Source organism: Felis catus, chromosome D1, assembly GCF_018350175.1.
Source record: "Felis catus isolate Fca126 chromosome D1, F.catus_Fca126_mat1.0, whole genome shotgun sequence".
NCBI classification, from domain to species: Eukaryota; Metazoa; Chordata; class Mammalia; order Carnivora; family Felidae; genus Felis; species Felis catus.
The window spans coordinates 38,181,796-38,209,442 of NC_058377.1; the positions used below are offsets into that span (position 1 = coordinate 38,181,796).

At 37.1% G+C, this 27,647-nt stretch overlaps 1 protein-coding gene across 2 annotated transcripts in view; it reads right to left on the reverse strand.

The window, feature by feature from the left end:
- Positions 1-27,485, reverse strand: part of CEP57 (centrosomal protein 57) — a 41,149-nt gene extending 13,664 nt beyond the window's left edge. The window contains exons 1-6 of one of the 2 annotated variants that reach the window (XM_011286510.4): positions 27,157-27,485; positions 13,003-13,159; positions 3,612-3,791; positions 3,110-3,231; positions 1,656-1,772; positions 996-1,073 (exon numbers count right to left, since the gene is read on the reverse strand). In XM_011286510.4, the coding sequence (XP_011284812.1) occupies positions 996-1,073; positions 1,656-1,772; positions 3,110-3,231; positions 3,612-3,791; positions 13,003-13,159; positions 27,157-27,201 (699 nt within the window). In that variant the 5' untranslated portion in view covers positions 27,202-27,485. Of the gene's footprint in view, positions 1-995; positions 1,074-1,655; positions 1,773-3,109; positions 3,232-3,611; positions 3,792-13,002; positions 13,160-26,683; positions 26,806-27,156 lie in introns of those variants that run through there. The other variant, XM_023239321.2, reaches the window with a different exon arrangement.
- Between the last annotated feature and the right edge of the window lie 162 nt (positions 27,486-27,647).

Here is a 27,647-nt window from a genome sequence, read left to right on the forward strand (position 1 = left end):
AAAATACAACACAAGGTAAATATTTGAGAAAGAAAATATATCAGGTTTAATAGAAAGAGACTATGTTAAATCAGAGAGTTCTGGGAGGTTCTGGAAGCAACAGACAAGGTGACAAGGATAACAAGATGTTTACAGCCCTGCAAGCCCACATATGAACGGAACTCAGGACACTGCTGGCCTCTGACCACAGCCTAAGCTGCAGACCCTCTGCTCCTAACGTTCTGGAATCAAGACCTGCTTCTTGTGTTAATATGAGAAAAGATACACATGAATGTTTTAAGACTCTGGAAGTGGGAGGGAAAATAGGAGGTATTTGAATAAAAAAGCTCTTAAAAGAATCTTCAATTACGAACAAGGTATTTTATTGAGCCTGTCAGTAAGACTCACTGGGAACAAAAGTATTGCTGCATCGTTTAGAAATGTGGTTCTGGTTCGTATACATAAAAATTCAATGTTTGTGTGGATTCACACTGCCTCACCTATTCTACCTGGTGGCCAATGCATGGGCTAAAATCAAAGACTAGGAGCAAACAGAGCTCACTTTCCTCATCCAGTAGCTTTTGTGAATTGGTATGGTCACTATTGATTGGGGCAGCCCACTACCTCAATTTCTGTCCTGGTGTTTTGAGGCCACCAAGGGAAAGGAAAACGTGTAAGCAGGAAACTAAATGATGGTTTTCCAACATTTCCAACAGTGACCCAAGTGAGAAGTTTTACATCCTTATGTATTATTACTCTGATGGTTTTTAGTCCATTGATTTTTTTAAAATGCTGATTAAAACCCACAATTTGAACAACTCTAAAAAACTGCTCAACTTTTACTCTTCGCCTACAAAAATATGTTAATAATTTTCTATATCAAGCTATGTCTGAGAATCTATATAGTAGACTCCTCCAAAATATAAATGATGTAAGAAGTCCACAATGAATCTTTTGTTTTGACACAAAGAGGTGTATGAAATCTGGGAAGCCTGCCTGCTGACACTGCAGCTTACCTGGGCTGCCTTAGCTTGCATGCGTTTCCGTTCCTGTTCTTCTTCGTGGAGTTTTGCTTCCAACTCTTGCATTTTTTTCTAGTGATATAAATATTAAAAGTGGTTAAAGACTTAGTGTCTGTTTGTAAAATTTTAATACAGCAACACAGGAATGTGCTATAAAATTTTAGCACAGTAAACACAAGCTTGTTCACTCTAGTAATGACTCTGTGCTTGCCAGTAACCATGACGCTCTCCTCTGTGATTCATTATTAGTCATTTGTGAAGTAGCTGTGAGGTAGTTAAACAGAATTGTGGGTAAAATCTATGGCCAAAGAGTACAGTTCCGTATGAAGGCATATAGGCTACATGGAAGCTAAATTTGGAATGTTAATCTCAGTGGTATTAAACACCTCCCAAGTGAATCAATTAAAACTAAAGGCAACAACTTAAACCAAGTGATACAGGTCTTATTGATGCTTAAAACATTTAAGCTTCCAACATTTTCAAAAAGAACTTCTTATGTAAATCAAGATTAGAAAATGTGAACACCCTTTCCAAATTTACATTTCTTCCTCTTAAAAATTCCTGTTTCTTTGCTACAAGATCACTTTTCTTCTTATGAATAGCCGGTATTATAAAATGATCAATTTTACAAAAGAACCAGTATCATGCACTGACTTCCGCCAGGGCCTGCATTGTGGTAAGTTTGTTATACTCCTGTTCAAGAAGATCTAACTTTTCAAGCTGGCTCTGCACATGTGTTTGATCATGTTGTCGTTCTCTTTCGAGGGAAACCTGGAAAATAGTAGTAAACACAAACATGAGAATTTGACAAAAAAACAAAACACAACTAATACTGGGTATAACTTAGAATATACTATAAGTAATATCTGGCCTTTCACAGAACTTCTATACTACAGAGTAATTCTAGGAAAACAATGTTAAGATGAAACCACAGGATAAAGAAATCAATAAATACAAGTGGAATCCTGCTCCTACTATATACCATTATAACAGTAGGTTCTATACCCTGAGACTTTCGTTATACTCAGCTGAGAGTTTTTAGATATATGGGCTAATACTTTCAATGAGTCTGGTTCTCTTACACAGTTAATCTCTAAAGGCAATAATTATGTTTTTTGTATCTATAATTTATGCTTCCTCTGAATTCTATACAAAACATCGATTATTATTATTTTTAGGTCTAGTATTAAGGCTTTGAAAAGAATGCCCCCTGACAGTCACAGGGTAAACCATTAAACTAGGATAAGTAGTAGAAATATGCTAAATTGAGGTCTATTGGTAAAAAGCCAAAACACTAAGTACCTGAATTTATAAATAGTATATCTTCATAGATAAGACTATAGCAATAGATATCATACTAACAGAAATATGAATATGACTAAATAAAGCAGTAATTTCCCCAGGAGTTTGTGTCAATTACTAATTCCTTCCAATCCACTTTAGTGGATCCTTCCAATCCACCTTTATGGATATTTGCTGCCCTTAAAAAATACATTAAGTTAAAAATTGGCGAAATCATATTTTATTTCCAGTATCAGAACCATTCTTATGAAATGGGCTATTTAAAATTCACTGATGATAAAATTCACTGATAAATAAACAAGGTTATTTAATATATATATGCTTAATAGAGATTAGTCAAAACGTCTCACTTATAGATGCTTTCTAAGCTAAGAACTGGAATATTCCAAAGTAGAGAATGACTATGTTACTATATATGTTTTGCCATTTCCAATCATATGGCAGATTGAACGGACTACCCTCTTCCCCACCCTATACGATCCCAAGTAATTTCAGTCGTGGGCTGTTATATTGTTCAAAAGCAGAAGCTATCAAAGCTGTGTGCAGAAGATATGCAGTGTGTGTGAGGGTCATCCAAAAAGGAAGCCTCTTTATAGCTATGTTAAAACAACAAATCACATTTTTCTCAAAGCTTACACTTAGTTGTTTCTCAAAATGAACTAGTGGTACTACTATCAGTGATTTGGATTAAAGGAGAAATGATTATTATAACAGAACCATTAGTCTTCACTGAGAAAAAAAGATCTTTATGTCAGTCTAATTTCCCCCATAGCTACTGTTGTGAATGAATCTGTGAGGCACCATACCTGTTTTTCTAAGACAGATGTCCTTTCCATTTCTGCATGCTTTATCATATTGCGCATGTATTCCAACTGTTTTTCTAAGAGATTACATTTATTTTCTGCAGCTAATAACTGAGATGTCAATTCTAAACAGAATACATAAACAGAAATTAGCTCACTCATACAACAGTTGTAACAAGCTGTTAATGGGAATTAAATCTACTGGGTATACAATAAACCCTCTCCAATAGCTCTAGAAGCCTATTCAGATGACCTAAGTCATTCTCTTTCTATATGCTAGTCCAATCTGTCTTGAATTTGATCAGTAAATATAATGCAAGGCATCACCACGTGTTCCTCAGAATGTACTCAAGTATAATGCAGTTCTGGAGTGCCCAAAGATACTGACCACTAGAAAACATTATCGTGAATTTGCTTTTAGAATAATTTTACAAGTCTTATTTTATGTATTTCATTTTGTATTTTGTGTATTTGTAAGTTTCATTTCCTTCATAATTAAACAAACCTTGATTATGCTTTGACTCTTCATTCTTTGAATTCTCTCTTTCTTGAATCTGTTCATCCAATACTTTCTTATATTCAATTGTTTCTCTAGATAAGGTTTTCACACTTTCTTCTGCCTGAATCCTTTCAAGTTCTAAGCGTCGAATCTTATCTTGAAGATTCTTCAGAGCAGAAAATATGGCTGCCAAATCCAAACATGAATAATGTAACAATATATATGGAGAAAGTTCAATAAAAAACATACTTATCTTGGGGCACCCTAGGTGACTCAGTCAGTTAAGCGTCTGACTTTGGCTCAGGTCATGATCTCATGGTTGGTGAGTTCAAGCCCCACATCAGGCTCCGTGCTGACAGCAGAGCCTGCTTTGGATCCTCAGTCCCCTCTCTCTCTACCCCTCCCCAGCTTGTGCTCTTTCTCTCCCTCTCTCAAAAGTAAACACTAAAAAAATTATTTTTAAATATGCAAATCTAAATAAAAAATAAAATTGACAGGTGGGCCCAGGAGAGAATCAATCACTCTTTGGGAACAATGGAATGTTAATTATTGCCACGTAATTGTTTTTTTTAAAAACCTACTTAAAGTCTCTGAAATGTGCTAGGTACTCAAGTAAACAAATTATTATGGCAAAAGATTACAAAGATTTTATAAAATGGTAAAAATATTTAATCATACAAAATTAATCATACAAAATTCTTATGTAACCTCAAGTATATTAACTGTCAATCTTTTTCTGTTTTATTAACAGAATCCTATGCAGAATCCCATTGTAGAGTTAAAGATATCAAGCACAAAAAGGATTCTTTTTTTAAGTCTCAGTTTTTTCATTATACAGGAAAAATCCTAATCACTCTTTAAACTGACCTCCAAAAATTTCTGATTATAAAATATATAAAAGAAGAATATATATAAAAAAGCAGCATATGTGTGTGTGTGTGTGTGTATAACTTATAATCCTACTACCAAGAGATAAGGACTACCATTTTTGGTTATTTCTTTCAATCTTTTTTGATATATGCAAAATAAATTAAAAATAAAATTTATGATTTTTCATTTTAGCACTATAATAAACTGAGCATTCCCTCATATAATCAGATCATCTTAAAAGATTATCTCCTTATAATAATTAAAAATTAAAAATGATGTTACTGGGTCCAAGAATATCCATATTTGAAACATCTGTATTTGAAAGGCTCTTGAAAGTAAAGTACCTTCATAAAGGGTTGTATCAATTTATACTTTCATTAAAAGTATGTGTCTTTGCCAACACACCCCACTATTAATTACACTATTTCTGTTTCGGTTAGTCTCATTAAGAAACAAAAGCTACTACTGGTTATTTTAATTTGCATTTCTATTAAAAGTTTAAAGATTTTTGGGGCGCCTGGGTGGCGCAGTCGGTTAAGCGTCCGACTTCAGCCAGGTCACGATCTCGCGGTCCGGGAGTTCGAGCCCCGCGTCAGGCTCTGGGCTGATGGCTCAGAGCCTGGAGCCTGTTTCCGATACTGTGTCTCCCTCTCTCTCTGCCCCTCCCCCGTTCATGCTCTGTCTCTCTCTGTCCCAAAAATAAAATAAAAAAACGTTGAAAAAAAAAAATTAAAAAAAAAAAAAAAGTTTAAAGATTTTTAAATATATATTATTGGCCAATTTTTCTTTTGAATTCCTTAAGAAAAAGTTGCCCCTTTGATTTTATTAGTTTATTAATTCTAGTTTAGATGCTGTCAGTTTTGGTATAAAGCTGTTCTGATTTTTTATATCATTATAATGAGAAATCTTTTGCATCAAGTTCTTTACAAAGATAGAATGCTCTTCAACGTCAAGAATACATAAACTTTGCATGTTCCTTTTGTTACACTTAGAGTTTCACATATTCTTACATTTAATTCTTTATGTGAAATAAAAGATACTTTTGTTTTGAAGGAAGAACTTTAAAGAGCGATTGCCTCATATACCAAATTCACACAAGTACTAAGATATATAGGTATTATTATTACTAACACACATATACCTTCTACCATAGTCTCATACACACATACCTGAAATTACACTTTCAGTATTTTTATTCTGATTCATTATTCCAGTATTTTAACTATTAAAACCTTATAAACATCATAGTGACAGTCTCCCACACTACATAAACTTTTAAAACATTTCAAAGTTATTTATTCTTACCAATTAAATATTCAGAACCATTTTGCCTAAACAACGATTTCCATGAAACTTCATGGAAACCGCATAATAGGTCGGAAGAACTGCCGTCTTAAAAATCGAGGGTTCTCACTCAAAACAAGGCACACCTTTCCATTTATTAATGTAATTCATTCATTCACCAAATTTTAGTGCCTAGAATGTTACAGGCCCCAAACATGAGATTGATACATTTTATAATAGAGCCAGTTTACTCCTAGTATGCGGTGACACTACAGTGTAATTAAACATAAACATGAAACACATACAACTTAGAAAACTAAAAAATCAACTGAAAAGACTATGAGAATAGAAGAGTCCAGATTTAAGATTAGTATTTAAAGGAATTAAATAATTCTCTAAAATACCTGGAATAATTATATAACACATGTAAGATGAAAAGAGAAAATTAATAAATGTTTTTTAATATCAATTTGAGGTTTTTTAAAACTTCTTCTTCTAAACCACTAAGAAGTATTTATTAAAATAAAACTTTGTAGGGGAGCCTGGTTCAGTCTGTTGGGTGTCCGACCTCAGCTTAGGTCATGATCCGGTGGTTTGTAGGTTTGAGCCCTGCGTTGGGCTCTGTGCTGACAGCTCAGAGCCTAGAGCCTAGCCCCTCTCTCTCTGCCCCTCCCCCACTCACACTCTGTCTCTCTCTCTCTCTAAAATAAATATTAAAAAGAATTTTTTTAAATAAAACTTTGTAATACCAAACATTTCTTGCATTCCTTCATTAGATTATACATAATTGTGTATGATTTTGCTAGTATTTTACTTCCGCATTTATGGTCATTAATGCAATTGGCTGGAACACACGATACTCTGTTCTGTATGTCAGCAACTGTAGTATCACAGGGATGTACTGGATTAAAAAAAGACCCAAGGTGGGGTATATGCTTTCCTTTTCTACATTCTGGAATGGCTTATGTATCAGCAAAATTATTTGTTTAAACACTCCTCAACAACACAAAAAAATGGAAAGATATACCATGCTCATGGATTGAAACATTGTTAAAATGTCCATATTACCCAAAGCAATCTACAGATTCAATGCAATCTTTATCAAAACTCTAACTCTATTATTCAAAGAACTAGAACAAATAATCCTAAAATTTGTATGGAACCACAAAAGACCCTAAATAGCCAAAGCCATCTTGAGAAAGAGAAACAAAGCTCGAGATATCACAATCCCAGATTTCAAGACATATTCCAAAACTGTAATCATCAAAACACTATGGTACTGGCACAAAAATAAACACACAGATCAATGGAGCAGGATAGAAAGCCCAGAAATAAAAGTACATTTATATGATCAATTAATCTATGACAAAGGAGGCAAGAACATACACTGGGCAAAAGATGGTCTCTTCAATAAGTGGCATTGGGAAAAGTGGACAGCTCCATGCAAAAGAATGAAACTGGACCACTTTCTTACACCATGCCCCAAAATAAACTCAAAATGGATTAAGGACCTAAATGTGAGGCCTGAAGCTATAGAACATCTAAAAGAAAATACAGGCAGTAATCTCTTGGACACCAGCCTTAACATTTTTATGGATATGTCTCCTTAGGCTAAAGAAACAAAAGCAAAAAAATAAGTTACTGGGGCTGTATCAAGCTAAAAAGCTTTTATGCAGCAAAGGAAGCCACCAACAAAATGAAAAGGCAACCTACTGAATGGGAAAAGATATTTACAAATCATGTATCTGATCAGCTGTTAACATCCAAAATAAACAGAGAACTCCTAAAACTCAACACCAAAAACCCCACAAATGATCCAAATAAAAATGGGAAGAAGATCTGAATAGACATTTCCAAAGAAGACATACAGATGGCAAACAGACACATGAACAGATGTCCAACATCACTAGCCATCAGGGAAATACAAGTCAAAACCACAGTGAGATATCACTTCACACTAGTCAGAACAGCTAGTATCAAGAGACAAGAAGTGACAAGTGTTGACAAGGATGTGAAAAGCGATCCCTCACACACTGTTGATAACAATATAAACTGGGGAAGCCACTATGGAAACATTATGGAGGTCTCCTCAAAAAACTAAAAACAGAAATATCGTATGATCTGGTGATTCCCCTAGTGAAACTTTATCCAAAGAGAACAAAAATGCTAATCTGAAAAGATATATGCACTCCTATGTTTATTGCAGCGTTATTTACAACAGCCAAGATACAAAAGCAAATCATAGATGAATAAAGATGTGGTATATAAAATAAAATATTACATATTCCACACATTTATGCATAATGGATTAATATACATATACAATGGAATATTACTCAGCCATAAAAAAGAACAAAATCTTGCTGATACATAACAAGAATGGACCTAGAGAGTATTATGCTAAATGAAATAAGGCAGAGAAAGACAAATACCAAATGATTTCACTTGTATGTGGAACCCAAAACAAAGAAAAACAACAAAAATCCCACACCTGACACACGAACAAAAACAGAAACACACTCATAAATACAGAAGACTGGGAGCTGCCGGAAGGGAGAAGAGTGGGAGATGGGCAAAATAGGTGAAGGTGATTAAGAGATACAAACTCCAGTTATGAAATAAGTCACGGGGATGAAAAATACAGCATAGGCAACATAGCCAATAATACTGTAATGACACTGTATGGTGACAGATAGCAAACTACACTTACTATGGTGAGAACAGAATACACAGAAGAGTCCAATCATTATGCTTCACACCTGAAACTAATGTAATATTGTATGTCAACTACATTTCAATTAAAAAATAAATTCTCACACAAAAGAGTTTATACAGAAGGCCTGAACCTTGGCTAGCCTCTGGAAACTAGGCTCTTGGAATGCTCCCTATGTTACTAATTAATAAGGTTGTTTTGTATGCCTAACACTAAATCCTTCTGGGCAAGCCTGTCTCGATTGTGAAAACAATGTGTTTTATGGTGAATAGCATGACTGTGCAGGCGCCAAATATTTGTGTGACCAGCTCCAAATAAAAGCCATAGTGTCTGAGCCTTAAGTGGGCTTTCCTGGGCAGAAACACTGCACACATCATACAGTTTACAGCTGTAGGAAGAAGTGTCTTTCTGTGTGACTTCCATAAGAGAGAAATTTAGAAGCCTGCATCTGGGTTCCTTCAGATTCTACTGTAATAAGCCACGGCCATAATTAGAACCACTTCTGAAACTTGTGAGGTCAGTCCTCCTAGTTAATCGGGTACGTGGCCCTGAGATCCCAGAATATGAAAAATTCACCAATGTTTTCAGTTTCCACAATGCAACTAAATTTTAAGAAACTACCAATGGCCACGTTTTAGAGTAGTATCATATAAAAATATCCACAAATTGTTGGAAAAATTATTAGAATACTATTTATTTTCTACCTACACATCTGTGTAAGGCCAGATTTTTTTTCATACTTCAATCAAAACAACTTATCCACACAAATGGAATGCAAAAATAGAGGAGAATCAAGCTGTCTTTTATGAAGCCAGAAGTAGATTTATAAAGTATAAAATAAAACAATGTCACTCTTAACAGTATATTTTTTAAATTTGGAAAACAGTTATTCTTCATTAAAATGTTTATGCAAACATGTAATGGGTTTATTAGGGTTTCTTGGATGAAAAAATTTGAGAACAAATGCTTCAGGAGAACAGATGGGCAGTAAATTGTTATTAATACCTAACACCATAGCCATAACTTGACTCCTCTCACTGATCACAAGAATACTGAGCTTTTTCCAGTAAGTGTGACACAAATTTGTAATAGTTCAAGACTGTTTCTCTCTAAGCTCTCAGCCATGAGTGGCCTGGCACTGTAAAAGATACCAGACTAGGCGCCATCAGCCCCATCAGTTTACCTCCATGAGCTGTACATGTATTATCATTTCATTTTCCACATGTACTATGATGAAATGAAAGGTTTGGAAGCACTGGCTAGTAGTATTGCCTTGTAGTTGGTTACCTTGCTTCAAATGTCCAAGCCATTCTGCATACTACCATCATCTGAAATGCATTAAACTAATAACATAAACAACAGATTAAACTTTTTTGGAATGACATACATTAGTTACCATTTTTTTAAAGGGCTCCAGGGACAATACATTTTCTGAAGGCACCAATAACTTCCAATTTCTTGTTCACCTCTTTTCTAACTAAAACGCAAAATGAGTATGAAAATGAGAATTACAAGAAACATAGTTTAATTATCCCTTTCTATGGCATTAGTCAAATTATATTTTCAAAGTTATTAGCAGAGTGCAAAGTGAAATGGTAATTTATCAAAAAAAAAATTAAACTAGAACTTAAGAAGAATCACAAGTCTTTCTTCCCCTAAAGTATTAGTGCAAAAAAAAAAAAAAAAAAAAAAAAAAGAAAAAGAAAAGGATTTATTACATGTAAAGAAGACAAATTTTTTAATAGGGAGTATCTATTCAAAATAAGACTTAACTCATTCAATAAATATTTAAGGGTCCACTAAACAGTTGGGGAAAATGTGGAATGAGTAAAGAGTTATAATATTACATATTAAACTAATCATATTTGAGATGTTACTCTATGTGTAAATTTTGAATATAATTATATAATTGTTCTGTGAAAATTAAATGAAATATATTCACTTTACCACACAATCACATTTTGCTGTTTTAAAATTTGTGTTTAATCACTAGTACTAGGCCAACTGTATTTACTAATGATTCTCTACATAAAAGAAGTGTTATGTTTCAACCACATATAGGTTAAACTGACATTTGTAAACTGTGAACTGATTATGTAGTACAGTACAAGGTAGATAATAATATTTAAGTATAGTCACCAATGTAAAAACCTAGGCCATAATGAGGTTTCAAAAGTGTTTACTAAAATGAATTTAACCAGAAGTCTGGTGTTTTTTTTTTTTTTTTTTTTTTTTAACATTTATTCATTTTTGAGAGACAGACTTGAGAGACAGAGCATGAGTGGGGGAGGGGCAGAGAGAGTGAGAGAGAGAGAGAGAGAATATCTGAAGCAGGCTTCAGGCTCTGAGCTGTCAGCACAGAGCCCGACGCGTGGTTCAAACCCACCAACCACAAGATCATGAACTGAGGTGAAGTCGGATGCTTAACCAACTGAGCCACTCAAGTGCCCCAAAGTCTGGTGTTTTTTAATATATTCGATACTCAACTTACTAACTAGAAACCTCTTATTTATAGGATACGGTGTCTCAAAGATGATGATAATAAAGAAAATGCTAATTAGAGCAACTGATAAAGTGCTACTCATCAGAACACAGTAAAGACTTTGGCAATTTCAAAAAATAAAACTTGCAAAACATTCAAACAACATATGGTAAAAAAGCACAAAAAAATATACAAAGCCCACAGTGGAGAAGAATCAGGTAAGATTTAGTAATAATTTAGCACACACACACAATAATCATGCCAACAGAGGTCTGCCATGAATACGTGGTCTAGGAATTAGGAATCAATCCTCCCACTACAACATTACATCCAGTTCTGATATTTACTTCATATAAAGAAACTTCTAAGATAAGTTCAGAGAAAAGTAATTACTAAAGAATGAAAGAGTAAGAAAAGTTAAACGGGGCAGATTTATTCATAGAGCAGAGAGTCAGGAAATGTTTATTTAGTATTTAGACCAGTGTGTTAACAATAATATTAAATTCTGCTTGTGCGTCACTAGTGGTTTTAAGGAATATGAGAGAGAAGAGCAAAAACGGTGATAAAGTAAACACAAGAAAATATAATGTGTAAGATAGTAAACAGGCTTCTTTCATCCCTTCAGATCATGGTGTTGTGAACTGTCTAATTAGGATTCATTAAGCTTTTATAATTTTTTTTTGTATCAATCCAATAACATCTATAATTTTACAACAGAAAGATTTCAAAAAGAGGGCACAACATGAGAAAGACTTGTAAGCCTGACACATGGCTGGTGTGGAAGGCAGAATGGACACCCTAAGATAGCTATGTCCTACTCCTTGAAATTCTAAATACCTGCTATATGGCCAAAAGGACTTTTGGAAAGGTTACTAAAGTTGCAAGCCTTAAAACAGGGAGATTATTCCTCATTGTCGGCCCAATCTAACCAATCACACGAACGCTTAAAAGCAGACAATTTTCCCCAGCTGTGGCTAGAAAGATGCAGCAGCAGAAGTCAGAGTATATGACGCATGAAGAGACCTGACCCACCACTGCCGAAGGGGGACATAAAGACAGCATGGCAAGGAATGCAGACAGCCTCCAGGAGCAAAATCCAGCACTGAATGCAAGTCTGCAAGACAACCGAACCTCAGCTCTATGACCACAAGTAACTTAATTTGAACAAAAATCTGAACGAGCTGAGAGCAGATTCTTCCCTAGACTCTTCAGTATGGAACACAGCCCAGTCAAAACCTTGCTTTCGGCTGCGTAGGGTCCTAAACAGAGAACCCTGTTGAGCCCATCCACATTTCTGACCTACAGAAACTGTGATAATACATTTGTGTTAAAGCTGCTGACTCATGGTAATTTGTTAAGACAGCAAGAAAGCTAATACAGATGGCAAGCTCCACGAACAAATATACAGGTATCTCAAAGAAGCCAGAGCGAAGGATGTGTGGGTAAGGAAGAACAGAAGAGAAGCAAGGGATGAAACTGGTAAGGTATACTGAGTCAAGTTTATGAAAAATCTACGAATTTGTTATGTAAGCCATGAGGAGGTGCTGAAATATGTTTAAGTGGGAGAGATGATGGATAACAGCAAATGGCAGGAATGGGGCTGAAAGGCAAACCACAGGCTAAGCAATCATGTAGGAGTGCATTACAATTACCTATGCAATAGATGAGAGCCTGAACTAAAGCAATGCAAATGGAGAGACAGAACAAATAAGTCTTTGGGATACTTCAGAGGCAAAACACCGGTTTTTGGTCCCTGACTGATATTACAGATGACAGAGCAGTCCAGAGTTCCCAAAGTATTTAGCCTTGATAATTTGGTGGAAGATAGTGTTCAACGATCAATAAACAGAAGAAAGGTACTACTATATTTTGAGAAGGGAAGAAACAGGAAGGGGAAAATAGACTTTCCTCTAATTTTAAAAATACATGGAAGACATAACGGTTTTTAAGCAGTGGGTAAACAAACAAACAAAAACCCCATCTGTTTTGTTAGGCTCTATTCAAACAAACAAACAAAAAAACCAATCTATTTTGTTAGGCTCTGTTACCTCTGCTGTTACTTTCCGGATAGGCAAACGTAGGCTTATTTGGAGAGCGTCGTAGATCACTATTAAGGAAAGGCTTATCAGGTGGATATACTACATACGGAGATGAGGAATGGCGAGCCACACTTCCATTAGACCTTGAAGGTTCGGCTAAGCTCTTCTGAAAAATAAAAATACAGAAATTACTTTTCAAATTTTAAAATGCCAATAGGATATAAATACATAGACACATTTGTTCATGTATTGCCCATATTCCTCTGATGGAGATAACAGAAAAAACAGAGCCCACTGACTGTGTAACAGAATTCAAATATTACTTTAAAATAATAAAACTTCCAAAGTGTTTCACATTTGACTACATATAGCCATTTGCCAGACACTATAAAAAAGAAATAATGTTCACACAACTTGAATATGAATACTGCACAAAAATACATAAATATACTCACAATTAAGTTTAATATATTTTACTTAAAAATATGTAATGTAAGGGGCACCTGGGTGGCTCAGTTAAGCGTCTGACTTCGGCTCAGGTCATGATCTCACAGTTTGTGGGTTCGAGCCCTGTGTCAGGCTCTGTGCTGACAGCCCAGAGCCTGGAGCCTACTTCAGATTCTATGTCTCCCTCTCTCTCTGCCCCTTCCCCGCTCATGTTCTGTCTCTGTCTCTCAAAAATGAATAAATGTTAAAAAAAAAAAAATTAAAAAAAATGTAATGTAAAATATACTCAGAAAAGTAAATATTTTTTATAGTATCTGAAACTTACAAAATGACTGAATTAATCTATCCCCACTCAACTAAATACTCCCTGAATATTTATCAAATGTCCAAGACTCTGCAGTAAACAGAAAGGCATAGTCCTTGCCTCAAAAAATTTACATTTACTTAAGAAAAAAAGGTGGAAGAGGAGGTTTAATTAGAAAACATTAAAGCTTATCAAATACCCAAAAATATAAAATTTTGTTTCCACACAAATGAAAATTTTATTTCCATTCATTCTGTCATGAATGGGATTCTGTTCAATTTGGGATTACGTTCCACATAATTTCAGTGCAGGGATGCTAACTGTGGCATGTTGTTAGTTGTAGGTGACTTCCTATTGGTAGGCAGACCGGGAGTGGGGGAAGTAATGGAGAAGCTGAAAGCCAGGGTGGAAGACAGAACTGCTAGTTGTTCAAAATTCTCATTCATTTTTTTTATTCAAATAACCACAGCAAAGTAAGTTCTCAACTCTTATCTTTGGAGAATTATACTATACAGCTCCAGAACAATCTACATCCAGAAAAGTACAAAGGGACAATGAATATTTACAATAACGGTAAACAACCTCCTGGAATAAACAAAGACAATCACAATAAGCACACTGTATCTGCATTCTATTAAAAACCAAAGACTATTTCCACGTAAAATCATGCAATTTTCCCACTGATTTAAAAACAAATACAGAACAACACACTATGGCTATGAAAACTAAAGAGCATGGAAGGGGTATAGGAGTGAAGTCTCAAAGTGGTACTCAAGGAAAACAATGTTAAGTCTATATAAAAAGTGTTTTCACATGGACAGGATTAAGAGTTGGCATTTTTCGGGGCGCCTGGGTGGCTCAGCAGGTTAAGCGTCCGACTTTGGCTCAGGTCACGATCTCAGTTTGTGAGTTCAAGCCCCACATCAGCTCCAAGCTGACAGCTCAGAGCCTGGACCCTGCTTCAGATTTTGTGTCTCCCTATGTCTCTGCCCTCCCCTGCTTGTGCTCTGTCTCTCTCACTCTCAAAAACAAAAATAAACATTCAAAAAAAAAGAGTTGGCATTTTTCAAACTTTTTGGAAAACTGACAGGTTTTGGAGATGACTGGAAAACAGGGTAAGATTTCAATTCTTAAAATATATAAAACTGCTAAAGCTCTTACAAAGCACCACAAATTGTCACTTAGCTTAATTTTAAATATGATTTTTCACAGAGAACCTTAGGTCTTCATACAACCTACTAGAATCCTATTATTTAACAACTACCATTCAAAGTCACTGGTTAGTAAGTATTCCTTAACAATATATATTTATGAGCATAAATCACCTGTATAGTCACTTAAGATGTTCAAAACAATTTTTATTAGAATTATTGAACACTGCACAGATACTAACAGAACTATGCATAGAGGATTTACCCAAAAAACCCAAACCAAAACAAATGAAAATAAACCATCTTCATTAAATTCACTGCCTACTAGCTCTTATAAAACTAAAAGTTCCAAATTTATCCCTCCTGAAACATTTCTCCAAGGATAGTTGAAAGGCCAACAGGTACATTAAAGATGCTCAACATCCATTAGTCATTAGGGAAATGTAAATTAAAACCACAATGATTATCATCTCACCTGTTAAGAATGGTCACCATCAAAAAGAAAAAAGATTACAAAAGCCGGCATGGATGTGGAGAAAAGGGAACCATTGTGCACTGTTCCTGGGATCGTAAATTGGCAGAGCCATTATGGAAAACATTATGGAGGATCCTCAAAAAATTAAAAATAGAACTATGATACAATCCAGCATTCTGCACCTCCATGTTCATATCATAGCAGCATTATTTACAATAGCCAAGACATGGAAGCAATGTGTGTCCATGGATGGATGAATAGATAAATAAGTTGTGGCATATACAATGGAATATTATTCAGCCATAACAAAACAAGAAAATCCTACCATTTGCAAAAGCATGGATGAACCTTGAAGGCATTATGCTAAGTGAAGTCAGACACAGAAAGACAAATACTGTAGGAACTCACTTCTATGTAGAATCTACAACAAACAACCAAACTCTACGGAAAAGGAAATCAGACCTGTGGTTACCAGAGTTGAAAAACTGGGAAAAAGGGGAATTAGAGGAAGGTGGTCAAAAGGTACAGACTACCAGTTGTAAGTATTAAGGATGTAATGTACAACATGAGGACCACAGCTGACATGGCTGTATGATATATAGGAGAGTTGTCAAGACAGTATATCCTAAAAGTTCTCATCACAAGGAAAAGAAATTATTTTCCTTCTCTTTGTATCTATATCAGAAAAGGGATGTTAGCTGTACCTATTGTGGTAATTACTTCACAATATATGTAAAACCATCATGTTGTATGCCTTAAACTTGGGCAAGTGACGCATGTCAATTATTTCTCAATAAAACCGGGTAGAGAAAAGATTTGTCTTTCAACAAAATTTGTCACATATGTATCATAAAAATACTGCTCAGGTTGGGTCAGCAAATTATGAAAGTACTTTCTATATAAAGATTCAAGTTATAATGAAATTCTTTTGAAAAGCTATTAAAAATGTATTCCATTTTCTAAGTCAGCCATCTCATTTTGAATGTTTGGGTTTAAGCAAAGTCACAGTTACTACGAATGGGTTGGGTCAATGTCCTCATTTTGCTACCAGCAGTTTAAAGCATAGAAAGAGTAACAGCTCAGCCAAAAGCAAAAGGAAGACAGAAAATAAAATGGCCTTGCAAAAATTATTTATAAGAACTATTTTGAAATAAAATTAAACCAAGAAACACAAAACTGGCAACTCATTACATATACACACAAATGTGTCTAATAAAAACAGTAAAGGATAATATGTCGTATATATATACAATATTATTCAGCTTTAAAAAGGAGGGAAATCCCATTATATGCTACATAATTGATGAACCTTGAGGACACTATGCTTAGTGAAATAAGCCAGTCCAGAAAAAGACAAATACTTCATGATTCTACTTAAAAAAATTTTTTTAACATTTATTTTTGAGAGAAAGCAAGCAGGAGAGAGAGAGAGAGAGAGAGAGAGAGAGAGAGAGAGAGAGAATCCAAGCTCTGCTCTGTCAGTACAGAGCCCAATGGAGGACTTGAATTCACAAACCATGAGATCATGACCAAAGCTGAAGTTGGACACTTAACCAACTGAGCCACCCAGGTGCCCCATCTACTTACATAAGGTACCTAAAGTAGTCAAATTCATAGAAACTGGAAGTAGAATGGTGGTTACCAGGGAGGTTGCAAAGGAGAGCTATTTAATAGAGAGAGAGTTCTGTAAGACGAAAAAGTCTGGAGATGTTTCACAACAATATGAATACCCTTAACGCTACTGAACTGTACAATTAAAAATTAAGATGACAAAGTGTTAGGTAAGCACCTAATAGCAATATAATTAGAAAAAACAGTATGTGTGCTTAGTAGCCAGTTTTTCCAAGTGAGAAAAACAATTGGGAATGTTATAAACTTCAGGGATTAGAAAAGTAGTATTTTTAAGAGTTGAAAAGAACCATAGAAACAATCTAGTATACTTCCTTGTTTGACAAGAGAAAAGGAAGTTCAAAACAGTTGACTTGCCTATCTCACCTCCCCTTATAGAACCAGGGGAACCATATTCTAGGTGATTCACTGAACAATTAACCAGTTCACCAAAGAGAACCACCAGCCTAACTACACCTGTTCTCATATAACCTGCCTTCCCTCCCTTGAAACAAGGAATGAAGTTTGTTTAATGGACCTATCTCCATCTACTATTCAGTCTTGGTTCCTCTAAAACCTTTTCCCCTCCTGATACTTTTTCTCCCTACTAGATCTTTCACATTGTCATTAAGGACAAAACAAAAGCTTTCCTAAATTTGAGGATTCCCCTCCAGTTCTTGCCTCATTTCTCAGCTTTTACAACAAAGTCCTCAAAATAATTATTTGTAATTGCTGCTGCCTTTTAATCACCTCATTCTCTTAACCCTTTCCAATCACACTTGAGTCCTCACCAAGTCAGAGAAAAAGCTCAACCTCACCAATGACTTATATTGCTGAATTTGGCGACCTTTCAGAAGCATGGGATACAGATCACTTCATCTCAACACTTTCCTTAGAAGATAGACCACACTCTGGTTTTCCTGATACACAGGTCTCTTCCTAAGAATCTCCCTGGCTCTCTCTCTTTCCTCTTTCTAAATGCTGCAGTGCCCCAGAGCTTAGTCCTTCCACCTCTTCTGGTTTTCTTCTACATTAATTCCTTTGATGATCTCATTCCATTTTCATCTACATGGGTTCCTCTGATCCTAGCAACATTGAGGGCTTTGAAAAGCCTCTATTTGCGAAATTTTCAAGTTTAAATATGGAATCCAGAAGTCCCTCTCTTGAACTCTATATTCAAAATTAAACTTCCTATTCATTATCTCCACTTGGATGTCAATAAGGGTACCTCAGATCATGTCTATAACAAATTCTTGAACCCAACTGCCAAAACCTGCTCCTCTCCCAGCACACCCAACCATCAGTACCACCATTTACCCACCTGCTCAGGTCAAAACCCCTGGATGGAATCATTTCTCATACATCCCATATCTAATCTTTCAGTATATCTTGTTGGGCCTTTGTCTTCAGAGCATGCCCAGAAACTCACCAATTTCTCATCAATTCCACTAGTAATACCCTGGTTGACACCACTGTGATCTTTTGTCTGGACTGCCATTAACAATCTCCTAATCATTCTTGTCCACATCTCCTTAGTCTGTCTCCAAGTACTAATCATTATCACTTAAAACAGTAAATTAATTTGAGTAATACCCCTAATTATAACCCTCCAACAGATTTCCTTCACAGAATAAAATCCAAAATTCTTACAATGGCTTTTAAGGCCTCAATGTGTCTGACCCCAAGCTAACCCTGACTTGATTCCCTCCCACTCTGTCCACACCACCTTTGCCCCCTCATCATTTCCCAGCTATACTGACCAACTTTTAGATTTCTAAAATCCACAGTACACTTCATGCTCTTTTACTATGTTTATCTGCTCCCTGTCTCAGGCCATTCAGTCATCTGCTCAAAAGTCTGTCAGTAAGGCTTTCCCTGACTACCCTATCAAAAGTAGCGTCCTTCTGTCAGCCTATCTCCTTAATTCTTTTTTAAAAACTTACCCCATTTTATACATTTATTATTTGTATGCCCTGTGGAATAAAAAACATAGTTTTGTCCTTGGTTCTTGATACAGATTCACAAACTCTTGGAATTTCTTAAGTGAAAGTAGTCTTTGTTATGTTAATAGTGGGACCCCCTAGTAACTTGAGGATGAGGGCTGGTAGCCAGAAAAACCAACCAAGTGATTAGAGTCAGAAATTTTGGCCCCACACCCTAACCCTAGGAGAAGGGAGAAGGGAGGGGCTGGAGACTGAGTTCAATTATTAATGGCCAATAATTTAATAAATCATAAGTACATGATGAAATGTCCATAAAAACTCTTGGACAGTAAGGTTCTAGGAGTTCCAGAGTTGTCGCAGAAGCCCTTTTTCATCTTGCCCTATATATCTCTTCCATTTAGCTGTTCCTGAGTTGCATGCTTTATAAAAAGAAAAGGAGAAAAAAAAAAAAAAACAAAAAAAAGCTTTAACTGGGGGATCTGGGTGGCTCAATGGGTTGAATGTCTGACCCCTGATTTTGGCTCAGGTCATGATCTCACAGTCGTAGGATAGAGGCCCGAGTCAAGTCAGGCTCTGTGCAGAGCCTGCTTAGGATTTTCTCTCTCTTTCCCTCTACCTTTTTCCTGCTTGCTCACTTTCTCTAAAAGTTAAAAAAAAAAGGGGGGGGGTGATAATAATTATTCCCGGAGTTCTGTGAGTCATTCCAGCAAATTAATAAACATGAGGAGGAAGGGTCATGTGAACTCCTTAATTTGTAGTTGAGTGGCCAGAAGTGCAAAAACCTTTAGGGCACCTGGGACTTGCAGGTGGCTAATGAAATAGGGGCAGTCATGTGGGACCTAGCTCCTTTATGGTGTGTGTGGCCTGCACTACGTCCAGCTAGTTAGTGGCAGAATTGAATTGAATGACGGATACCCAAATGACACAGGAGAATTCATGTTGGAAAAACACAGTCATTCCCACTACAGTTTAAATTCCAATAAAAACACTCGATATAGAAGTTTAATATATCTGTTGAATGAATGAATTACACCATTCCTCTGCAAAACAGGAAAATTGCATTGTCCATAGACTGAATTATCCTACTCAATAAAATATATAAATTTAAAAGTATAACTGCAAATATATTTATAAAATATAAATTACAAATTATAATTTCCTTTATGACAAATAACAACAAAGAGCACAAACGTCATAGAAAGACTGTAAAAAGAGAACACAGCAGACATGAGACTGCTATACTTAGAAATGTCTACTTGCAAGGTTGGTTCCTGGCTGGTATCTGGGAACTTAAATTTAGGGAAGGTTCCAACTATTGTCACTGTGATTGTCAGCAGTTCACAGGACCAGCCCAGTTTCGATGATTTGCTAAGGACTGACAGGACTCAGAATATAGTTATTCTAGTGATTAGGATAAATTACAGCAAAAGAATACAAAGCAAATCAGTAAAGGGAAAAGATGCATGGGGGTGAAATTTGTAAGATATCAGGTACAAGCTTTCAAAATTCCCCTCTGGGTGGAGTCCTACAGGATGTGCTTAATTCCTCCAGCACAACAGCGCCACAACAGTAACAACTTTTGTGAAGTGTTATCTACCAAGGAAGCTCCTTAGACTCAGTGGCCAAAGTTTTCACTGGGGGGCTGGTCGCATTCCCAACTCTCGAAAAGAAAGCTGGTGTTCAACAGAAACCACATTGTATAGTTTAGGCACAGTGAGGCACTCTTGTCATTGAGGTTAAAGTTTTATATCAGTGTAGGAAATGGTTTACCATTTTAGTCCACAGTTGCCTACCAAAGAGCTAACCTTGCAAACAGAGCCTTTCTAAAGACAACAGTCATCTGAGATGATGGAAGATTTCAAGGGAATTCTTGTTTTCAGTGCCACAGGCCATCCAATCATGAACACCTGAGAACTACTGAAGGGCAAAGGATCTTTCAAGCAGAATATTTATGCTCCCCCCACCAATTATACAGGTAATATATACATATGCAAAATAAAAACAACCCACAAACCTCAAACTTGCATGGCACTTTATAGTTTACATTTCCATTATGAGTTGACCCTCACACCCATCCTGACAAGTAAGAAAGCATTTCCACTTTAGAATTCTGAAAACTGTATTTGGGATTCATTTTCAGAACCCTGAACATAGTGTCTTAGATTTGTCAGCACAGTGTTTTTTCTAAGCACATTCATATTATCTTTTAGTTATTACAAGGACCCCATGAAGGAAGCACAGCAAATATTATTGTCCCCATTTTGTAGTGAAAAAAGCCAAGGCTAAGAAAACTTAAGCCATTTGCTTAAGGTCTCATAGCTACTAAGGAACCCAAGTCTAACTCCTAATCAGCACTCCTCAAGACCCCAAGCATTCAATAAATATTTTCCAACCAAAATGATATGATCCTAAGAGAACCTTTCAGGATTAAAGGCAAAATGTTTAACCTGACCACTTTCTTCCTTGGCAACTTTAGTTTCTACTTAGGAACACTTAAGATTCAAATATTTACTGAACATCTCTGTCACTGCCTTAAGTATGAAGGATGGTGAAAAATGTGTATTATTTGCCTTCTTTTCAAATGGAATATGCAACATCGCTGGAAGACATCAGGTACATAAAAATTTAAATACAATTTAGCAAACCATACTCACCTATATAGAAAAGATAAGACAGTATAATCAAAGTGGGGTTATTGCAGGAATGTAAGACTGGGTGAACATTAGAACATTCATCATGTTAAAGTCAAAATCCATATGATCATCAACAAATGCAAAAAAACAATCATTAAAATTCACTCTCCAGCCATTATTAAAGAATTATTTTCTTATAGCAGTAAAGAAATTTACAAAAAAATCATGGCAATGTATTTAATGGTACAAAACTTAAGTCATTCCTTTTAAATTCAGGAACAAGGCAAAGATATCTGCAAGACAACTTCTAATCAACGTTGTGCTCCATTTTGTAGCCTGCATATTAAGATCATGAAAAGTAACATATGTTAAGATTAAAATGAGGAATCAAAATTTCAGTTATAATCTAAATAGAAAATACCAAAGAGTCTTCAATTATTAGAATTAATTAAGAGTTTAGGGGTGCCTGGGAGGCTCAGTCGGTTAAGCATACAACTCTGTTTCGGCTCAGGTCATGATCTCACGGTTTCACGGGTTCAAGTGCCACATCAGGCTGTGCATGGACACTGTGGAGCCCGCTTGGGATTCTCTCTCTCTCTCCCTCTCTCTGCCCCTCCCCTATTCACGCTCTGTCTCTCTCAAAAATAAATACACTTAAAAAAAATAAAAAAAAAGAGCTTGAGTTTAAGAAAACTTGCTGAGTAGAGTTAATATGAAAGGAATGAATACTAATTTTATATACGAGCTATAAAATGCAATTTATGAAAACATAAAAAACAAACTAAAAACAAATTTAATAAATGATTCACAAGATTTGAAATTATAAAACTTTACTGGAAAATAAAAAAGATAAAAACTGAGTAACAATATGTTCAGACAGAAGACTCAATATCTTAAAGGCCTCAGTTATTGCCAAATTGAACCTGAAATTCAATACATCTTCAACTGAATTTCCAACAGAAGATTTTATAATTTCTATTAAAGAACTGCAAAAGGCCAAGAATTGCTAACATTTTTCTTTAAAGAACAGGGAAGACAGGTACTCTCTCAGACAAAAAGGAGAATGATTAAGACAGTGAGTATAGACACAAGGAGAGACAAATATAACACTGGAACAAAGAGCCCACTGAAACATACACACCCATATGGAAATCAATATATTGATAGCTAGAAATGTAAACCACTGGGTAAAAGGTAAGTTTAACAAGTAATTATGTAGCAAATGTGGATCTTAAGTAGAAACATTAAACTGGGTTCCTACCTCACAAATTAATTTCAAGCAAATTAAGGATTTAAAAGGCTCCAACTTTAAAACTTGGAGAGAAAAATGTGTGAGAACGTCATTAACAGCACAGGATATAAGACTTTCATGACCAAAAAGTACTAAACATAAAAAGACTAATAAATTTTATCCCATGAACATTAAAAACTCCCATCAAAAGATATCTTAAAAAGACAAGCCAAAGAGCAATTAAAATTCAGCTAACAGACGAGGATCAACATCTAGAATACATAAGGAATGACTATAAATCAATAGGAAAAGACACACCAATTAAAAACAGGCAAAACACTCAAGCAGGCATTTCACGGAAGGGAAAAAAATCATGAAAACTAGTAAAGTTATGAAAAAATAAAAGGTGCATCTTATCTTCAACATCGATCAGGGGAGCACAGTGAGAAGAACAGGATAACATTTCACACTTCTCTTGGCAAAAATTCAAAAGTGAGACAATACCACCTGTTCAAAAGGATACGGATTAAAGGTGACTGTTGGTGGGAACACACTAGTACAACTGCTTTAGAAAACAATTCAGCATCACCAAATAAAGCCAAAGGTGCACCTTCTATGACCCTGCAATTTCAATCACAGAAAATCTGCTGAGCTTTTTCTCTCTCCTTTTTTTTTTTTTTTTAAAGATTATGTCCCTCAAGTCACTAAACATATCCCACCACCCACCACCTAGTTATAAGCCACAGCCCAACTCGCAGTTTGAAGACCACTGCTGTCCCTCTCAAACATTTTGGGTTTAGGGACCCCTTCACACTCTTAAAAATTACTAAAGACCCCAAACAGCTTTTTTGTTCATGTGGGTTATACCTAAACATTAAGATACTTACTAATTTAAAAACAATATACCCATGATGTTGCCATAAATATAATCTTTAAATATAATTTGTCAAATTGGCTTCCATACAACACCCAGTGTTCATCCCAACAAGTGTCTTCCACCCACTTTCCCCTCTCCCCCATCCCCCATCAACCCTCAGTTTGTTCTCTGTATTTAAGAGTCTCTTAGGGTTTGTCTCCCTCCCTCTCTGTAACGTTTTTCCCCTCTACCCTTCCCCCATGGTCTTAAGTTTCTCAAGATCCACATGAGTGAAAACATATGGTATCTTTTGAATGAAAAATAACTATCATCCAAAAACTTCAATGAAAAGTTTGGTTTTTTTTTTTTTACATTTTTACAAATCTCTTTAATTCTTGATGTAAAAGAAGCCTGCTGGATTCTTAGATTAGCTTTTGCATTCACTCTGCTAGATGTTATTTTGGCTGACGTTTAAGAAAATCTGGTCTCCCACAAAGTGGCTGGGTAAGGAAGGTAATTGCAGATCCCGTTGTAGGGACTTAGGAACTCCCAAAGGTCTTCTGAACATGCCTTCAAAACTGCTGCTCTAGAGAAATTGTTGCACTTGTGGCACATATAGGAATGATCACAAAAGAACTCTTTTTGAATGGCTGGCAAACTAGTGAACAAACTGGCTCTATGATGTACTAGTTGTGTAATCCTGACTTAACCTCTCTGTTCCTCATTCAAAAATGGAAATACTAAAGACTTAATATATGGAAAGCATTTAAAATCATGACTGCCAGTTAGTGCTATATAGGTTTATTTTATTATAATCTTAAAACGTATAGTGGTGGTGTGTATGTGAGAGAAAAGCAGGAAGATGCAAAAGGGGGCATAAAGGTATTCATTTTATTATTCTCCAAAATAAATGTTTTATATATTCAATGTTATAAGAATCTGTGTTATATTCATAAAACTTTTAAGAGAAAGAAAGAGTTAAAGGGCGTGGCTAAAATGCCACGGAGACCAGTTGGGAAGATTAGCTTATTAAATCCAAAGTGACACTTAAGAGTTCTGACTACGGTTACTGGGAAAATAAAAAGGGACGGACGGGAAAGACAGTCTTCAACGCTATGCTGCCTATACTTCCACTGAAAATCACTACGCCAACCACAGTTGCTTTCCTGAGCCAGCCACTAGGAAAATCATAGCAATCACTCAAAGTGACCTGCTGTTGTTACTTGTTTTGCTGCTGTTGCAAAATATACTTAAAAAAACAACAAAACGATGTGAACGTATCACCTGTTTCCATCTTGTTCACATTTGAGATTTACATGGTAGCTGCTTCCTCCTGAACGCATCTGTTAAAATCTTTGCCTAGTAAAAGCACCTCTATTTAGCACTATTTGCTAGCTCCAAGCTGGGTTTATCAGCGTTGAATACAAATGAATTGTTAATGCTCACAATCCCAAAATCTGAATATGAGTAGCCTCTGAGTTTATGCTGTAGTTTTCAAAGGTGTTTTTGTGTTGCCTTATTTTATGATCATCTGTTTATTAAGCTAAAATGTTTTTTAAATTTTGTTGGAAATGCCAGCCTTATTTCTGACAGGACAATTAAAGTGTCTAAGCAGGGCCATTTCTTACACACTGACAAACTAAATTTAGTCATTTTTGTTTTGAGACAGTGACTTTCAAATTAAGACATTCTGATGTAGCAAGTCAAATTGAGACGGTTGTTACACTTCGATTTCCAAAAGGTCCTAGATATTTGAAAAGTATATTATTGACATTTAGAATCCACTTTAAAGCTGAACTAAGCATGTAAAAAACATATGTGCTTTCCTATTGAACACTCTCTGAAATTTTGATGTCCAGGCTACCTGAGGGGTCAGGGGTTGACATCACATCCCAGTACCCGGGCACAGCTAGATGGACTTGGCAAAGTACAGCTCAATTAACATTTACAGGAGTATTTCTTGCTCAGTCTAAGTTTGGAAAGCAGGGAAAAGCCTTCTTCTCCCAATTAACCACAACTCCTATATAATCTCATCCAACTACTTACAGATACTTCCTCCTAATAGTTCCTCTTTTTCTATTCCCTTTCACTGACCTAATTCCTGAATAAACTCTGAGTGCTTCATTCATTCCTTCTCCTTAATCTTCCCTTCCCTTCTGCACACTTGTTACTCCCATTCTGCTAAAACTCTTGAGTTACTTCTGGGCTCGTTAGGGCAAATCTTAAGTCACCAAAAGGTGAAACTGACGAAAACTGTCTTCCCCAAGGTAACTCTGCTGTTAGTGCTCCCTAAACTTTCCCCCTTGGCGTCTATGACATAACTTTACCCTAATAATCTCCTGTTTCCTTCTCCATCCCTCTTTTCTCATGTTTTCACCTGCTGCCACAATTCAACCCAACTCTACCGCCACACGACCTCTGCTCATCCCAAATTAGTTTCCCCCAAATTTCCTATTGCCTTGGCTCCTACCCAGAAACGCCCGAGGTGCCTTTTTCTTCTTTTCAGTTCTGGTGACCAGCATTTACAATTCCTTCCCCACCCAGCTAGCTAGCTCCATCTCCCCTACTAGGAAAACAGTTTCTAGCCTATCCAAGCGCTGCTAACCACTCCTGCCTGGGTCCTCCTAGTAGAGCAGCAGTTCTCAAACAGAACTGGGGAACAACCTAATTACAGGTAGTTTCTCTTCAGTGGCTGCTTCTTCACAGCACGGATTCCATCCTGTTCACCTGGGTAATAATCTCAGAGCCTAAAAGTACGCCGGGCACTCAGCATTAGCTAACTGAAGACATAAAGGCTCCCTTGGCCACCTCACATTTCCTGCCTATTCCCAAGGCGGCGGATCCCCAAACGCTTAGCATTCGACACCCCAATTCGACAAATAATAAGTGACTGAACCGGCTGGTGGCCCTTGTGGAGGCGAAAACAATATTAAGGCTCAGCTTCCCCCATCGCCCTAAAACGGCGCGTACACGTTGCAGTCAAAGTAATACTGGCGGTCGGACGCGCGCGCTCTGAGTTAAGACCAGCGAGAACAAAGTTACCGGGAATGTACGAGGGGAAGCACTGCAGGCAAGGAATCCGCACATGCAGCAACGAGTAAGCACTTGAGGCTGCGGACTATGCAGCCGCCGCCAATGAAGCCAACCCGTGCGCCTACCTGGTCTCGGAGACTCTCCAAAAGGGGCCGTTACACCCACGTGACCAAAGCAGCACCGTTTTCGCAAGGCCAGGGCGTGGGCAGCCATCCCAGCGAACGCTGGCAATGTTCGGCAACCTGGACTGCTAGGCCGGAAGGTGAGGGGAGCACAAGGGATGGAGGCGGGGCAGGCCTATTTCGATACTAAGAGTGCAGCCTTCACAGAGGAGCACTGGACGTCAGGGGAGCACGGAGGACCAGGCACTCCCGGCCGTTCCCCAGGATGGGGTGAGACTCTGGGCCGAGAGCACTCTGAAGGGTGAGGAAAAGCAAAGAGGCGCCAGGTCCGAGCCTATTCGAACGCCTACCGCTTCTTACCGAGAACTGAGAACCAGAAGTCGCAGAGACCGATGCTGCCGCCATCTTCCTGCCTCCCCAAAGGACCTCCGCAGCCCTGGGGGGATGCCGGCTCTCAAGCTCTTCCCCAAGATTCGAGAGCCGCCCACCAGGGGCGACCCTAAGCCGAACCCCTGATGGAAGGGGCTGGGGCGCTGGTGCCGGGTCTGGGAACCCCTGCGCACACCCCCCCGGGGACGCCCGCGCTCACGGTGCACAGGGGAAAGGCAACAACGTCCTAACGGACGTCTTGCATAGCCAATCAAAAAAGCGGACGTCTTCCGGTAGTAGGAGAGAATCCGCCTCTTCCCTCGCTGACGTCACAAGGTAGCGCATAGCAGAAGCTGTGGGGTCCGCTAATCCTGCCGGCCACCCGACCGCTCTGACGGCACTCTACAAAAGGGGCGGGCCTCCTGTAGGAGGAAACATGGGCCTGGGGCTGTGGTGTCTCCAGTGGCAATTGAATCGAATGA